General features: G+C 37.7%; 1 protein-coding gene across 1 annotated transcript in view; it reads right to left on the reverse strand.

The window, feature by feature from the left end:
* The window catches only part of EDIL3 (EGF like repeats and discoidin domains 3), a 253055-nt gene that overhangs the window by 26911 nt on the left and 207435 nt on the right, over nt 1-18709 (reverse strand). The window contains exon 9 of the mRNA XM_069880337.1: nt 17048-17232. Coding sequence (XP_069736438.1) covers nt 17048-17232 — 185 coding nt within the window. The remainder of the gene's footprint in view (nt 1-17047; nt 17233-18709) is intronic.

The raw sequence follows: 18709 nt of genomic DNA on the forward strand, positions 1-18709 counted from the left end.
CCATGATCTTCATGAATTATCATGGAAGGAGCTACATGGATTGTAGCTATTGAGTAAAATCTCTCCACAAATTTGAAAAGAAATGCAGTTGCCATAAGAGGTTACATTTTTCCCCCGCCTCAGATGAGTAATTCTGATTTAATTTCTATTCTGCAAATGTGACCAGTGACCATGACTGCAATGTACCATCCTTCAAACATGATTCATCAGATCAATGAATTTGAACATCACGTAAGGCTTTAGATGTTGTGAAAACAACAGTCACTACTTCACCCCTTGTGATATAGCTTATCAAGAATAGCTCATCACGTGCAACGTTTCTAAATCACAAAGGAAGCCAGCAGGAGACATAGCCACTTGGAACTTATGAAAGGAAATTCAGACCCTTCTAAATTAATTTGCTTTCCAGGGAAATCATTCTTGCAGAGGGGTTAGGAACAGAATGAACAAAGACTTTGGTCTGCAAAGCTAGCCAAATGCAGGTAACAACTTTTACTGAGAGCTCTGAGAACTTCACCAGCTTATTTTACATGAATCTGATTTTCCAGCCAGTAGCCTCTTCAGACTCAGATACTCTCAGAAAGGCAGAGCTGCCTAAAATACCCTGGAGAATACTAGGATTCTGTTTGTACACACTGCTTAGAATACAGTAAGACCTGTGGGCACATTTACGCAAAATCAAAAGAAAGCTGAGTTGTTGGTAGATAGAATTCAGTATATGGAATGGACAAAACAGATATAATAATTGTTAATTGTGTCTAAATCCCAGTAAACATAAAAGCAAATGAATTGACAGTATAGTTATGAAAAGTTAAATATTTTTATAAATATTTCTATATTGATATATTTAAACGTATATTTGCACAAATATGTATTAATTTGGAAATTTGTGTGACAATTAATATGAAATAAATATGATGAAAAGACTAAACTCTAAAACAAGGAGTCTAAACAGGTCTTCACATTTTTATTTGTATCATCCATGCAATATCCATTGATCCACTGTACAAACCAACCCTTTCATTCCAGAGGAAAAAAAATCCCCAAACATCTAGAAAAAATAAGTCTTTTAGGTAATATTTCCTTCTCCTTCACATAACAATATGAACAGACAATATAAAAACCTGCTTGTTCTTTGTTGGGTGGACAAGCTTTTATTTCCATGCCGATTTCCTACTGTCTCTTCTGCTTCCTGTAAACTTCCCCCACAACTGCTAGAGCAGCCTATATCATTACGATGGAGCATCAGGCATGCAGTGTTTCCTCATAACAGCTTAGTCTAAATTACGTATTCATTATCACTGAGAGCTTCAGCTAATATAAGGTTCTTTCACCTCGATCAGAATGAAACAGAGCAGAGTGAAAAATCCATCAGCTTCTGTAAAAGCAAGCAATTCCTGTGAGTTCTCACAAAAATAATTGAAGCTCTTGTTCCATGAAGTTACTCTTCAATACATTTTATTGTGCTCATACTTCTAAATTCACTTGGTTATGATTCCTGTGATATTTGTAATCCAATACTAAATTCTGCTTGTCATCTCTATTTCTATAGTTTGTTCTGACAATGACATTTTACAAGTACTATTATAGCATCTAATAGTATTTTTGATACTAAGAAAATTATGTAGACTTGAGCAATCAGATTTGAAATCTCCATTTTTTTTCCCTACTAACAGCTATAGTGAACATAGCTAATCATGTTCTATCCTGTAATTACTTTCCCATTAATGTGTTACAAACATGTTTGGATGTTGCAGTAAATTAAGCTTTTCGTACATAGCTTGATATCAGCATCTTGCCTATTCTTCAGTCATTTGTTTTAAAAGGCTGAAAAATATTGTCATTTCTACAAATCAAAGCTACTGCTAATATCATTAAAATGTCACTAACCATCAGTAAAACTTTAAAATTACTCTGTGGAAAAACATATTTTGTCCATTTTCACAACAGCTCTTGTGCAATTGCACTTAATAATAGAAACAATATTGTGAACTTTGCTTGACTTTACCACACGTAATGGTAATTTAAGAGTTAGGAAATATTGATAATGAAACAATTAGGTAATAACTAACAGTGTGTTATTCTCCTGGCTACTTGCTTAATTGCTTATGTAGGTAACTTATTCTATGGTGAAGGCATTTGATCTATTTAATGCCAAATACAGCACAGTATTTGAACTAAAACATATAAAAATTGAAAGAGGACATACACATACAGGATTTATGAGATACAAGGAAGCACCTTGGCAGACCTTACGTACTTATCAACATTTTCTAACGCAGTCCTCCTTGTCCACCTGACAGTGCTTTAGGGACCTTTTCAATTCAGTGGTACGGATGAAACCAGCAGGTCATAGAATCACAGAGTCATTTGGTTGGGAAAGATCTTTGAGATCATCAAGTCCAACTGCCCCTGTCCACTACTGAACCACCCCCAAGAACCCTGTCTGCCCTCTTTTAAACAGCTCCAGGGATGATGACTCTACCACCTTGGCAGCCATTCCAGTGCCGAAGAACCCTTTCGGTGAAGGAATTTTTCTTAATATCCAATCTAAACCTCCTCCACACAACTTGACACCATTTCCTCTCATCAATTCTTACACAATCAGTTTGCCCTGATTGCCACCCCCTCAGATTTTCTCCATTTCCTGAGGGCTAACTGGAAAAGGCATGTGTTAATTTCAGGGGACAGCATGCTTGCACAAAAAAAATGATTGTGTACAAATATATTTCAGGTTATTACTATAATATTATTGAAATAAAATCAGTTGGCATCCAGAGTGCCGCCCTTTAAGACAGAGTGGAGAGATGAAGTGCTAGTGAGTTGTTTACCTTTGGCTAAAAAGAAAAAAATACAGCCATACCTGTGCATTGTAAGGAGTCACACTGAAATTAACTTCTCATGGGATTAAATAGGAAAAGTCCTACTGTAAATTGGAACAACAGTTATATGATACAATTCTGCAGAAATAAGCCTGAAAATTCTATAAAATTAAGAGTAGCATCCATGTAGCTCATAGTTTAGTCTTTTGCAGTATTCATGAGTCAATCAGACTATTCAAGCCGAGTGGAGAAAACTATTTGATTGTCAGGCTACAGAAACATGTGTCCCATATATGACCTGAAGCATATGTTAATGAAATATCATTATGCTTTACCATACTTTTTTTAATTTTTCCCTTTCCTTGACTGTGGTTCTTTTTCTTGTACAGTAAAAGTCTCTGTAAAGAACTAACAGAAGGAGACAAGCAGTGCTGGTACAAACTAAGGGCTTCCAAAAGTGGCCAAAAGCAGATACTAATGGCGAACTATATACGTACATGTTATATATAATATATAATATATAATATATAATATATAATATATAATATGCAATATGCAATATGCAATATATGCATATATACATATATACATATATACATATATACGCATATACGCATATACACATATATACACATATACACATATACACATATATACATATATGTGAGTCTAATATACCTTCAGTGTCTAATTTTCAGGGGAAGAAATTTCTTGAGCTTCACATGCTCTGTCTATGTTGTAACTTCTAAAGGGTTTCTCCCTGTAAGAACTGTTTAATTCATGTCCAGTCTCCCCTTAAATTCAGATGATCTTCTTGCAGCCACAAAATCATTTGTCTCTGATCTATCATGAATTGTGTAAAAAACACCTCCTACAACCTGATTCCTGCTACCGATGTTCTCTAGTTCTTGTCACACATGCTCCCTTTATCCAAGCACAGCAGGCAGTATCCTACTATCCATGTATGGGCAGAACAGAGAAGAAATGGTGGTGCAGAAAGCATTCCTAAATCCTGAGTTCATAGAGTCTACATATATCTAGTAGTATGGCCTACTACTCTATACTACTAGTGTGCTCAGCACTAGCTTTTAATGTGGATATCTTTAATTTCATTTGTATAAACATCCTGCTTGCTAATCTCATATACCCACTAAATTCTTATACTGTAAAAAGCACTGCATAGCTCATTCCCAAACTCCATACTTTTTTCTGACTATTTTTGTTGCATTGTATACAAAGAACTTAGAAGATGCATCTCAGTTACATACCACACCTCAAAATCGTATTGGTAAAAGTCTGTAAAATACTTTTGGAACCGAGCTAGAAATCCTATACAGGATGGTAAGGACAATGAGTTCTGCACTTAACAGGAGCAATTGCTCTAGTGAGTCAGTGGTGTACAAGTAGGGTTTGCAGCACATGACACTGTTTACTCCCATTATCCTAGGCAGTGTGTCAAAAACATACAGAAATAAATGCCAGGATTTACACTGATTCTGCTGCATTCTGTATCAGACTTGATACTTAGTTTTCAAACTAAGTATTCTTAAACTAACACAAAGAGTAAAGCATGTTCACACCCTATCTGAACATACACTAGATGGCTTCTTTTAGTTCTGCTTCAAATGCAATTTTTGTCTTGGATAAGAACCACTTTGTGTAAAAAAAAATCCAAAACAACAAACCCCCAAAACCCCACAAAGCCAAACCATTTTACATTACTGGAATGGGTTAGTAAATGGTGGTTCCTGAGCTGTAAAAATCCTCACAAATAGCTCTTGCAGTTCTTTTGTGGGCAACATGCTCTTAAAGCTAGGGAGATAACGTATTCAATGTAACAAAATAACAGAACTGCCTCCCTTAATTTTGATCCTTGATACATGGTGATTGAAATCAAGTGCAGAGGTCTGAGTTTTACAAATTATGCCTTTTTAGAATCATGACATTTGGTTTCTTTTTATGAATTCCCTTTCAAACTGTGAAATACTGGGGTAATACAATGCAAAGTGACAGATCATCAAATAATTTAGGAAGCATCTCATACAGAGCCTCTCTTCCAGTGTTAAAGACCACACATTACCTAGATGGCTGAAATGCAATGCTCAAATATGATCTACAGTTCTCTGTAAAACTGAGGAACAGATTAAATTTGAATAATTAATTTTAATGATTTCATTTATTTCCTTGTGCATTAAAATTTAAATTGCTTCTATCTTCTAATGCAAGAAATAAAATCTAATTCCCAGAGTTCAGTTCTTGTTTTAGTCAAAATGAAATGGAAAGCCTCATACAATGTAGGAGTACTGGAATGTAAATTGATTAGCCACTATTTCCACCTTCTGAGTGAGATTACATAATAGATGACAGATTTTTTTTTTTAAATCACAGAGCTAGATGTTACTCAATATGACAATTATTTCCAGTTTTTGAAAATTCCTCATTTTTATTTTCCCAGAATGATATTATTCCATTTGAAGTTTGACTTTTCAGAAGGTTAAAATATACATCATCTTTTCTACCTATCCTCTGTGGCTCTGATAGTGGGTGTCATTATTATTTCACTCAAACAAAACCCAGTTAACATTTTATGACATTTTACCAGAAGAATAAAATGTAATCAGAAAACTAAAAAAATTACAGCAGAGAAAGAAAGATTGCAACCTCCTCATGCACATCTGCAGCTATAAAGTAATTCAGACATGTAAAATTCGCCGAAGAACCTCTCTTCATTCTCTTGTGTTTTATTTATTTTGTATATTTTTAAAGGAAAATTGTCTTAGAATTAAAAAAAAATTATTTTGCCTATATATAGGGAGTCATATTGCCTTAGTAATACCAAATTAGATACAGTAGGATAGGGAATAGAGAAAATAAAGAGAACCATGTTGTGGCTCTCTGACAACAGCCCCCAAATAACTCTTAAATGGTCATAAAACAGAGACATAATTTTTAAGATCAAAAAACTTTCTAGGACTATGAGTTATTGCTGTGAACGTCGAAAAACAAGTCTTCTAAATTCCTCTCAAATAAAACCAGCCCCCTTGATGTATTTCGGAACACAAAGCAAATCCTGCTGCAGTCCTTCAATTTAAATCACTGTACATTTGCAGGAAGTGAAAAGAATAAGTGATTTGGTGTCAGATACTGCGAAAAATGGTCAGCCACTATTAAGTGAACTGGCAGGTGTTTTAAAGCAGCTCTGAGGTTTATTTTCAGTGAAGTATTTCTCCCAGTGAAGAGAGATCCACAGGTAGGAAACATGAAAGCTTGTGCAAGGAGCAAAATGAATGTATCATTTTCTTGTCAGTCATCAAGCACACCTCTATTGAGGGTTAGTCTATCACTTCTATTAGCTCATTTGGATTTTGCTCATTCTCTTCTAATGTGCGATCCACCATTGTTGTGATGCCCACATTATTTGATTGAGGTTCTCCTCATTCATTATACTTGTATCAGCATCCAACATGTACTTATTTATGGACGGAAGTCATGGTATATCTAGAGATCCTGTGAAAACAGATGAAGAACCTTGGCAGGCTGAGCGTCAACGAGAGACACTGAAGACAATACAGCTTTCTTCTATGGGTGACTAGTATGCTGCACTCAGCTAAGTGAGCACCGTGCTGTGAGGCCCTTATAGAGTTTGAAGGCATCTATACTTGGTAAATTCAGCTGTTCAGTGAGTTTTATAGTCTCAACATTGCCACGTAGGTAAGCTAGTGAGTCAATAGCTGTCCCTCTCATAATCTCTTATTTTTATTTTTTGGATCCTTGAAACATCATCAGCTGAAGTTGTATGGTACCTCTCCAAATAAATAAGTCTTAGCTACTCCTCCAACATGCTGTTGAGGTTTCTAAATGTTCAGGATGCTCAGCATTATTTAGCAAACCACAAAACTGAATCCATGAGATCTGGATACCCAGTATATAGTTAAACTGTTTGAGTTCAATATAACTGAAGTATCAGCAAGACAAATTGAAGGACATCACAAAGTAAAGTCATGGAAAAAAAAATAACAAAGGAATATGCAGTGAAGGTCTATTCCTATACATATAAATACTGTATCAAGGCCTTTGTAGCATTTCTGATGTTGCCAAAGGGAGATCATTAACCACCTAAAGAAAGGCCTTTAAAAAAGCATTCTGATACTTTTCTTCTTAGTTGAAAACAGTATTGATATGTTATAATTCTCATTACTTCTTAGCAAGGACAATCCGTTAAGGTGGGTCTAAATATTCTTGCTTCTGCCATTAGAAATAAAAGATCTGTGTTTTTTGCAGAGGTATTTTCTTTTCACTAGCTATATATAGAATTAACTTCTAATTGAGAAAATATTTTTCTGCTTAATTATATGACAAAGAAAGGGTAGGTTGAAATAGGATTAATATATCTTGTGTTTAATTAAACATGAAGCTTCTAAGGAGATCACTCCAACAACAAAAGCAATTAAGACTTGGTTATGTATAGGACATAATTAGGCAGGAATTTCTTGTAATCAAAAGGACTAACTTTTAAAGCATGCATTCCTTTAACATAATCTATTATCTGACTTATTTTAGAGAAAATTATCAGACATAAGTACAAGCACTATCAACTCAGATATCTTGCCAGCTTTATTCCGATGTCAAAGATAAACTGGATGTTAAAAAAAAATAGATACATTCTGAGAAAATCTGCCTCTATTTCTATCTTTATGCCTGTTGAGTAAGTCTCAGCTCCTGTAAGTAGATGTATGCACAGGCACAACACCGAAATCAGTGAGGACCTTCCAACAAGAGGCTGTTTTGACACTCTGTTTTACAAGTCTCAAGGTGCTCTTGAACAAGACCCAGATAATTGAAGCAATGTTTAGTTGCAGTATTTTTGTGTCTCTTGTGACTTGCCTTTGAACTTCTCTTTCTCTTTTTCTCACATTTTCTGCTAAGATTTTTCTCTTATGCCACATTTTCTGACAGGGAAACTCCTCTTGCATCACTTGAGGATAAAGCAGGTTGAATGTTATTAAGCAGAGTGGAAAAAGGGTCTTGCAGAATACATTGCTATATGGACTCACCTGAGTTAACATGTAAATCAAAACTGAAAAAGCCAATCTATTAAATATTCTCCTGAGTCCAACACTAAAGTATGAGTGGGATGTTATTAGGGAAAGACACATGATGAAACCAATGAATAGGCTTTGATTCAGAGACAGCAAGAGAAATGTCTGTATCTACTTTACGTGATGTTTTAACATGCTGAGACAGGACTGTTTAATTTTTCTGCTTACTGCTGGGTAAATGTCAGCCTGGTTAAGCATGTTGCCCCCTCCCCTGAAGAAGGCTGGAAGGTTGTTTGCTGATTTCCAGTTTAGATAATTTGAGGTTCTTTTGCCACCACCACTTCTTTGTGCTTATGTCTTAATTTCATTATTTACTAAGCAAAAATGTTACAATTTCTGTTCACCATTTGCCAAGCTAAGAACTGATCTGTTCCTATGTACTTCATGGAGGGAACAGAATGAGAAAATGAAGAGCAGATTTTTAACAAACACATTCTGAAGTCAATCAGAATCTCCTAACACAGCTTCACTGTGTTTTTAAAGTGTCATAAAGGCTAAAAAAATTGAATGTAATGTTGAGAGGCCTATTCAGTGAAGAACAGCCTTTCAAGAACTTTTTGTAATTTGATCATATGATCTTGACAGATACATGAAGAAAATGTAAGTGTCTTGCTGTAAGGGTTGGTCAAAGGATCAATTTCTGCCTCAACATTTTCTCATCAGGTGCTAAGCCTCAGAGCTTGACTGTATAAATCACAGATATACATATATATATATATATACACAGAGACACATATATATACATATGTATATATACAGATGCAGACCTTATGAAAATGGCCAAAGCTGGTACAGAACGAATGCTTTGTACCTATCTACCCGTACCTACCTCTTTATCTCAAATAAAAGTTTTGTACCTGTCTTCAAGCCTCCCTGCTTCCTACCATTGTGAAAGATCCATGAAGCAAGGAGGAAAAAGACAGGAAAATTAATGATGGAACTTACCACAGACACATACCCAAACAGAGCATGTGCACAAGGCGATGATGACTACTGGCCTTCATCAGGAGACCCCCGGTCAACCACCACCACCAGAAGGAGCACATGTGCAAGATAGCTGCAAACATTTCTCTCTTGGCATGTGTGGCCTGCTAGGTGGAGATTTGCACATCTCCATAGGCAAAGGCGGGTTGCAAGGCAGGTTGCAGGTGTATTGACAGCTGTGGAGCAGCTGAATTTTGAAAGATCATCTCCACCTTGTGATCACATAGATCGAAGACAGAAGCAGTGGAACGCCTTCTGGACCAGGACCCCCAGAGACACTGGACCCATAGTGGTAGCTATAAACCCCTTTCCTTCCCTTTTCTTCCCATCTTTTTCTGTATTCTCTCTCTTGTTCTACAGCAAGCTGCTTTATGGGCACAATTAATAAAGTTCCAGTTTGGATTGAAACGTGGCTCCCTTGACTTGTTCAATTATTGCTTTTTGCTTTGCAGTCCAAGATCATAGCTGAAACAAACCATCACGCATCCACTTAGGAGTGGACCGTGACACTTAGTCAAGAAGTAACATTCGGGAACAAACATGCAGGGCTAATAAAAATAGCACAGTCCAGTAAATAAAGCATCAAGCTATCAGAAAATAGAACTAGTCTCAGTTCCACTCTATTATTTCACTTTCATCCTGCACTGGCTTTTGTCTCACTTGTTTTTACATCAAGTATTTTTTGCTACTTAAAGACACTTGAGCTTGTCGAAGTTGCTTCATTTCTCTGTCATCTGTATTTTCTTTGTTACCCTTCTGTCTTTTTGAGACTGAAAATATTGTTGGGCAACAACTGTGTGCAATTGTCCTTCCATCTAAAACTAATATAGATGTAGCTACAAAACAATGAACACTTTTATTAGGAAGAAGTGGATGTTATTCTGAACCACTGCCATGGAACAAGATGACACAAATATGAAATGCATTTGTACCTTTTCTTTCTTAATTTATACCTAGCCAATTTTGCAGCCACTTTGTTAAGAGGGCACCAGGAAAATACTGTTTTGTTCCATAGGGACAGAGCATTATTTCAAATTAGTGGAATGGATAGTTAAGTAAAACAAGCACCAGTTTAAACACATAGAAAACTTACATCTGTCTGTTAAAATTTAAAACATGCTGTTTCAGCATTTGGCATTGAGTAAGGGCAAATTCTCCACTAGACATATGCAGTAACAAAAGATATTTCAGACTCAAATCCTATGTACATCAAAATTCAGGACAAGCAGAGAGTTTTCACTTACACTCCAAGATTTTTTAGAGCAGATCAAAACCTGTCATTGTAAAGGGAAAAGTGTCATTACTCAATTTAACTTTCATCTGCAGGGGAGTGATACTCAGAAAAACTACAAGTCAGTAAGGGAACTGACAGCACTCCCTTAGAATTCTTTAGAGGTAGACGTGATTCAACTGTTTATGAAAACTTCTCAAGTAACCTGCTAGTGATGATGAATTTGTTATGTTTCAAAGATGGGCTTGCTATACTGAGTTAGTTTCCCATTTTTAACTGAAGACTGAATAGAAGTAGTAGGGAATACTAGTAGTAGGGAACTCACTGAACAGACCAGGACGTTGTGCAATATAATATTTTCCTCCTATAAAATCTTAACCACAGCTAATCTACAGTTCAGATGGACCCTTGCCTTTGTACCTGTTTTTGAAGGTCTCATCATACAAGTTTTTATGGCAGGAAATAATCGTGCAGTATCTGCTTGTTGCCTATTTCCTGGACACCATATCACAATGAACTTCTGTACTCTGCCCACCCTTCTAATAATGTCTTTGTATTTCACCAGAGTAAAATCAATGATTTGACCAAGGCCCTAAACTTCGCTAGCTAAGTGATAACATGCAGCCTAAATACGCGTTGAAAAGGCAAAATAAATGAAGATTTTATGCTACCTTATTTAATTTCATGGGTTAAATTCAATTACTACAATAAACATTTCCAGAATATGAATTGCAGAATAAAGCTTTGCAAAGTCAAAAGCAATTTAGGAAGGGCAATGCTGAAATGCACAGTTTATTAACATTATTAAGGTGAATAATGCATTTAACCTGAAATGATTTGAAGGAAAAGCCGAGTTAGACAGTGATCTCTGGAATGGCCATCAAATATTTACTGGCCAGTAATTCCAGCTAGGAAACGAAGGCATATCTCTTAATACCATTTCCCTGAGCGACATGCTTGTTAGTAGCGTTAAAAAAGCATTGGCAACATACGGAGAGATCAGATTTAAAAAAAAAAACAAAAAAAAACAAACAACAAAAAACACCAAAAGCCCACCCCCAAACACAAAAATAAAAAAAAAAGCAGCTGCCTGTTCATCCTGAGCTGCACACACTGTTCTAAAATCAAATATTGGTCATTGATCATGTAGTTACAAACTTAAATCTAACGTTTATGGGCAAGTGAAGAAGTCTGTAAAGTGACCTGTTTGGCATTCTTGTGTAAGCAGTACAAGCAGGCAAATTCACAGTGTGCAACGTCGAGCTAGCTATCTCTCTTTATCTGCTTTTGTGTTTTACTAAATCATTCAGAAGTCCTTGTCCATTACTACCTTATTCTACCCATGGCTGTTTTTTTAGGGAAATCAATCTACAGTGAGTTTCTGGCAAAATATGGGAAAGATCCATATTAACAACTTAATCACAATGTGCCCTGTTTATGTTGCTGCATCCCATGAATTATCAGACTGTATGAACAGACTATTACCCTGTGATGCTTCTCATTGAGGTAAGCACAAGACAAAGCAGATGCCAAAAGTGAATGTCCAAGTTATGTTCTTCAGGCAGAAGTGACAGCTACCTTGTCATGAGAAAAAAAGATTACTTGGGCTCAAAAGATAAAATGACCAATATTGACTGTAAAATTTTTCAGTATCTCAATAAAAAGCATGGAATAAAGAAATGTTGATCTCTGCACAACCTGTCTTTTGCCATCTGAAATCTGAGAAGTCACGTTTCTGCTTTTCAGAAGTTATAATTTAAAAACAGTACCAAATTTGCACCTAAAGAATGAGAGAGACCTTTTGTTGCTATACATGCAAAGGACATTGATTTCTTTCCTGATGTGATGGTGATGGCCATGGCTTATTGAGGATGTAAAGAAAGATACATGTACTTTGTTTCTAGGGTTATAATTAAGCTTACAGCTCCCACAGAAGACTTTCAAAGACCAGTCATCACACATTGTGTAGCAGTACAAGCCTTCTAGAAGTCAAATAATTTCCTCATTATGTTAGTTACTAAATTGGTCCTAAACTAACATTTAATCCTATTCCAGTTTCAGGTCTTTCAAGTCCTTATTTAATTAAGATGCTGCCAAGCATTTTCTTCTTTCCAGAGTGTGGGTGTTAAAGCAAAACACTTAAGCTAGTGGCCAGACAAAACTGACTTTAACCAGTATTGGTATTAACATTTGCTTTACTAACAACACACTTCAAAAGATAAGATAATAAAAACAATCCACACAATTTTCTCCTTATGAGTTATTTTCAGCTACAGAATACTTATTTCCTATCTAGCAAGCCTCTGCAGAATGTAATACTAGTAAACAGGTAAATACAATAAAAAGGAAGCAAAGGAGGCAGATGCAATAATAAGACAGGAAGTAAATGCCACATCAGAAAGGAAAAAGCACTACTTTTTTTCTAGTGACAGAACAAACACCAACAAGCTCAGATAACAAATATGTGATGAAAAATAACATTCTCTCCCATATTGAAAAAGGGAAGGATTCACCTCACATAACTTTCATAATTCAAAAATTCAAATTCTAGTTTAAGCCAATTGTCTATCTCTCTGTGGCTAACAGAGTAAAGGCATATCTCCAGGGTGATTCGTAACAGGAAACTTTAGCAGATAGAATTTTTACATGGCATCAATTTAACAGCAGATGAAGATTTATTAATATTTTTGAGGCAGATCACAAAATCGAGCTGTGTAATTTTTAACGGTACTTAATCATTAGCCAATTTAACAAAGTGATTCAGCAGGATATATTGTATTCAAACTAGCTACTTAATTAAAGGTTTGAGAATGGTAAGGTTCACACAAGACTTACTGCAGGTTCCTAAATTGCATCACACATGCAGACACAGACAAGCAAACACAGAAATATATGAATATTCAAGCTCACAGAGATTAAGCTGTGATAAGAATTGCACTGTTCTTGAGTTTAGTGAATTACTCACAATGTATCAGTGTTCTTCAATGGGCAACTGTTGAGCCTCAAAAAGTCTGACTTTTCCTTTATCCCACATTGCCTTTGTCGGCAGATGATATTTAAACCTTGAGGAATCAACACCCAAGAGGTGTCCCAATTCAGGGGGAGTTTCTGGTCACAGCCTGCTGTTGTCCAGGATATCTCAAGTGGTCTCACTTAGGATCACTATTTATGTGACTGCGAGATTATTGACTTTGGTCAGTATTTTTCTATTTTGGTCACAGAAATCAGGTGATTCTGTTATTTTCCACCAGCTGTACAAGCCCAGTACTTTCCAGACGGTACAGTTCTGGCACCACCCCACTTGGGCTACAACCCAGGCAGCAGGAATTCCAGGGTGGTCAGAGGATGCCTCATCACTCCAATTCACTGAAAAGCTCACTTTAAACTCATTATAGGGTGCCATGGAATCACTATTGAAATCATTTGTTGTAATATGTAATTGCTGAGGGAAAAAGGCATACAGTTAAGTTTGCTTTCACACACCTTTCTCTCACTAATGTGTTTTGAGTAAAATCTATCAAAGCAGCTTGATGACAAAATTACAATCAGCATGTTAGAAGGTTTCAAGCCAAAATTTTGAATTTTAAGGTAAAAACAGAGAACTTCCCGCAAAGAGAACAACAATGAAAGGATGAATTTAAATGACAGGCATGTCTTTCTTGTAGAATCATTACCTAAATTAGAAGTGTGTGAGCCCATCTCTACTCATGGACGGAATTCACAATAAATAGTCTATAGCAGAACATAACAAACAGCTTAACCACTGAAAAAAAGCAATTTTAATGGATCCTGTTTTTTTCAAAGAGGAAATGCTATTAAAATCTTTTGGAAAAATATGCTAAGTATAATTTCTTTCAGAAAAGGGTAAACTGGTCATATTTGTGTGAAGTTAGTGAACAAGTATCACAGCCATGTGACAAATGAACTAAAAGATGAAATTTTCTTCATAATTTTCTTTTTAAATCAGATTTAAAAAAGAGCATGCCTTATACTTCAAGTATTTGCAGAGACTGTGCAAGTGGTCAGATTAAATTTACAGGTTCAGGTACATTCAAATACAGCAAAACTTCCAATAGAATGGAAAATTTTAGAATCTAAGAATTAACTCCGCAGCTCCTTGCCATCTGTAGTTAATTAAAAGTCCACTGTCACCCACAGAAGGAATAACACACCACAAGGTACTTCTGTGGAGTCTCTGCACACTCTTGGTTTCTTGATATTACTGATGAGAATAAATATGGTACAATATGGTTTCTCCACAAATGTGGAGAAACATTTTCACCTGCTTCTCTACCATAAAACACAGCAATAACATTTTCCTCCTCTCCATAAGTTACAAACTGCTGTTTCAACAAGCTACTCTAAAAAACTTTCACCAAATCCCAGGATCATAGTTATTCAAAAGTTAAATAGACAAGGCAATTTCTGTACATGTGTAGAAAATTTGTAGAAAACATAGCAATTCTATTGCTAAATTGCTTAGCAACTGTAGGTAAAAAACCTAATATGTCATAATTTATATGTGAAAAGATTGCAGGGAATTAGTAGCTATTAGCCCAGTGCTATTGAGGCTTTCCACTGAGAACTCCACCGTGAACTGGCAGCTGACGCAAAACACTGCTATTTTCAACAGTTCCAAATGTAAATGTAAATGTGTCAGCAACTGGTCAAACAGGCTTCCATATGGGTGATTTATTGCAGTCTTTCATATCAGCATACTACTGACTTGTATAAATAACTCCCAGGCTGAAAACAAATCCTATACACAGCTTAATAATGAATTCACATGCAGAATGAGACTCGCTGTGTTCAGAGTGATGTTGGAACGCAATTTGGAGCAGTCTCAATTAGACAAAGATAATTTCTATGAGCCAGATTTGCTGATGTGCCCAAAGCTGATGTAAATATGCCTTTCTGGTGAGTTTGGAAGGACAGAAGGAGGGAAAACAATCATGTCTCTGAACAGAAGCAGAGAAGTCAGCAAAACAGATTTGCAACTACTATTTCTGCCCATTAATAAAGGGAAAATTTTGGCCACTGGGCAACTCATAAGGTTTGACTGGTGGAGGTAAAGGTTTCCCTGAGCAGGGTTTTCTGCAACTGACGTATCAAAGTCATGAAAATCTACATGGTATTTCACAGGCAAAAGGAACAACTGTGACAAAGGACGAAGACAAGGCTGAGATACTTAACACCTCTTTGTTTCAGTCATTAATAGCAAGGAAAGTTGTTTTCTATGTGTACATCCCCAGGAGCTAGAGGAGGAGAACAAAGCTCCCATGATCCAAGAGGAAGTCGTTAGAGACTTGTTTGGCCAATTAGACATTCACAAGTCTACAGGGCTGGATGGGATCCATCCAAGGGTATTGAGGGAGCTGGTGGATGTGCTGGCCAAACCCCTTTCCATCAACTTCCAACAGTCCTGGAAGACTGGGGAAATCCCACTGGACTGGAGGCTGGCTGATGTTGTGCCCAGCTACAAGAAGGGATGCAGGGAGGATCCAGGGAACTACAGGCCAGTCAGTCTGACCTCAGTGCTGGGAAAAGTCATGAAAACGGTGACCTTGAGTGCTATCATGAAGCACATGCAAGAGAACCAGGTTATCAGGCCCAGTCAACATGGGTTCACGAAAGGCAGGTCTTGCTAAACTAACCTGATCGCCTTCTATGACAAGGTGACGTGCCTACTGGATGAGGGAAAGGCTGTGGATGTATCTTCTTGGACTTCAGTAAAGCCTTTGACACAGTTTCTCACAGCATTCTGCTTGAGAACCTGTCAGCCTCTGGCCCGGACAGGCGCACACTCTCCTGGGTGGAAAACTGGTTGGATGGCCGGGCCCAGAGAGTGGTGGGAAATGGTGCGAAATCCAGCTGGAGGCCAGTGACAAGTGGGGCTCCCCAGGGCTCAGTGCTGGGACCAGCCCTGTTCAATGTCTTTATCAATGACCTGGATGAAGGCATCGAGTGCACCCTTAGAAAGTTTGCGGACGGCACTAAGCTGGGTGGAAGTGTCGATCTGCTGGAGGGTAGGGAGGCTCTGCAAAGGGATCTGAACAGGCTGGACCGCTGGGCAGAGTCCAATGGCATGAGGTTTAACAAGGCCAAATGCTGGGTCCTGCACTTGGGGCACAACAACCCTGTGCAGTGCTACAGACTAGGAGAAGTCTGTCTAGAAAGCTGCCTGGAGGAGAGGGACCTGGGGGTGTTGGTTGACAGCCGACTGAACATGAGCCAGCGGTGGCCCAGACAGCCAAGAAGGCCAATGGCATCTTGGCTTGTATCAGAAACGGTGTGACCAGCAGGTCCAGGGAGGTTATTCTCCCTCTGTACTCGGCACTGGTGAGACCACACCTCGAATCTTGTTCAGTTCTGGGCCCCTCACCAAGAGAAGGATGTTGAGGCTCTGCAGTGTGTCCACAGAGGAGCAGCGAAGCTGGTGACGTCTTAGGAGGAGCAGCTGAGGGAATTGGTATTGTTTAGACTTGAGAAGAGGAGGCTGAAGGGAGGCCTTACTGCTCTGCATAACTACCTGAAAGAAGGTTGTAGAGAGGAGGGAGCTGGCCTCTTCTTACAAGTGACAGGGGACAAGACAAGGGGGAATGGCCTCAAGCTGTGCCAGGCTGCCCAGAGAAGCGGCTGAGGTATTTAAAAGATGGAGGTATTTAAAAGATGGGTAGACAAGGTGCTCAGGGACATGGTGTAGCGGGAGATAGGAATGGCTGGATGGTACGATCCAAGACGTTTTTTCCAGCCTGGTGATTCCATGATAGCTTCATTATCTATGTGTTGCCAACTTAGTATGGCTACACTCAAAAAATGAAGTATACAAATGTTATCTTAAATGCATCAACCATCCCGAGATCTGAAACACAAAGGCAAGAAATTTTGGGAAAATGTATATGAAACTTTACCTGCAACCACTGTGACTGGTCATTATGGCCAGAGGTCCAAGCATTAACTTTGCCTTGCTTGTCCAGCCGAGCTTTCCTGGGCTCCCAGGCAAACATGTCCATGTTGAGTGTACGGAAAACACTGGAGGCAGTAATTTGGTAGTCCTGTATGTGTCCTGATTTCATCCCCAGGGGTTCAGAGCAACCTGGAACAGTAAAGTGAGATCTCTGTCACTAGCTGCTTATCATTGTCAGTGGTTCAGATTTCCTCTTATTGGAAAGAAAACTAGCAATTCTTGAGGAAAAGGCTTTAATCAAGACTATTGTTGGAAAAGCTTGCAAACAAACAAATGAAAAATGACCAAGTCAAGGCACTTTATTTCAATGTTATTTGGGAAGACTCAAGAAAAAAAATAGACAATTCAACGTACTTTATCCTGATATAAATATGAAAAGGCAAACAAGCAGACTTTTCTTATCTTAGTTTTATTTTCCTGGCTGGAAGCTTGCTATTGTTTCCCCTAATCAGTTCAATTTTATCATGCTTTTATGCCACATCGCATTAACCAAGTGTTTGCCTACCGAGGAAACACTAATTTTTCTTAAATCCACCGCTGAAGTAGAATGTAATCAAGCATGAGTTCTCCGCTTTTGAATTACCTGACATCTAGCCAAACACTTAGAAATCCCCCCAGACACTAACGGAGTGGAATACTACAGAAAAACTACAGGGAAGGAAGAAGAATAGTAGGAGACATCATGACTTAATGGCTTATTTGTTTAAATCAGGTGGATGCCCCACACCATTGGGTCATATTGATCATAGCAGGAAATAGATCTTGAGCTTCTCCTTTCTCTGTTAGTTGTCCATAAAAAGAAATAAATTAACAATTGACTCTGTGTTGTACACAGAAGGTACATTTAGACTAATGAGAGGGAAGAAACAAGGTGACAACAGGAGAGACACCCTTTGATATAAGCACTGTAACATTACTGGAAGCTAAGAGAGACAGATAAGTGACGTGGTTTAAAAACAAGGAAAAGAGACTCAGGTCAAGTGGCTGAAAGTAAGAGGGCTGTCAAAAGGTCAGGGAAAGTAGATGTATGTCTGGGTGGAGTAATAATTAATTTGTTGAAGAAAACAGTGAAAGATAGAGATGGGAACATAAAAAAACCCAGTTTTCTCTTTTCCTTCCAGCTGTCAAAAACTTTCAGTTGCCCTGAAGTTTTCACTTTACAAATCAGTTCAGTAGCTACTTTGCTCAGTAGCTGAGTTGGTAGAATTAAAATGCAGATACTATTTTAACATATTCTAACCCGATGAGTGAGAATGTGCTGCAGACGTAACGTACCAATGTTTGCAAGAAGTGCATCACCACTGTGATTTCGCAGAACGCTGACTTTATATATCATTGGGAAGACAGAGATTTTTTTTTTCCACCCGACACTCACATCCCACCCTGCTGTTTCCTATCAGGTAATCATTTGCTGAGTCACAAGCTGTGTTTCGTAAAGCACATATGTAAGTTAGGACAGCCTTCCTGCTGGAACCATGACTCTACTTAGCTACTCTCTCTTGATAGAGCACTGTGTAAATGCTTAAAGCACACTGGAAGTTTTTATTTTGTTTTTCACTCTATTTAAGCTAGATATCAAAGCTGGTTCTCTTTTTCTTAAAAGTCT

Source organism: Phaenicophaeus curvirostris, chromosome Z (assembly GCF_032191515.1).
Source record: "Phaenicophaeus curvirostris isolate KB17595 chromosome Z, BPBGC_Pcur_1.0, whole genome shotgun sequence".
NCBI classification, from domain to species: Eukaryota; Metazoa; Chordata; class Aves; order Cuculiformes; family Cuculidae; genus Phaenicophaeus; species Phaenicophaeus curvirostris.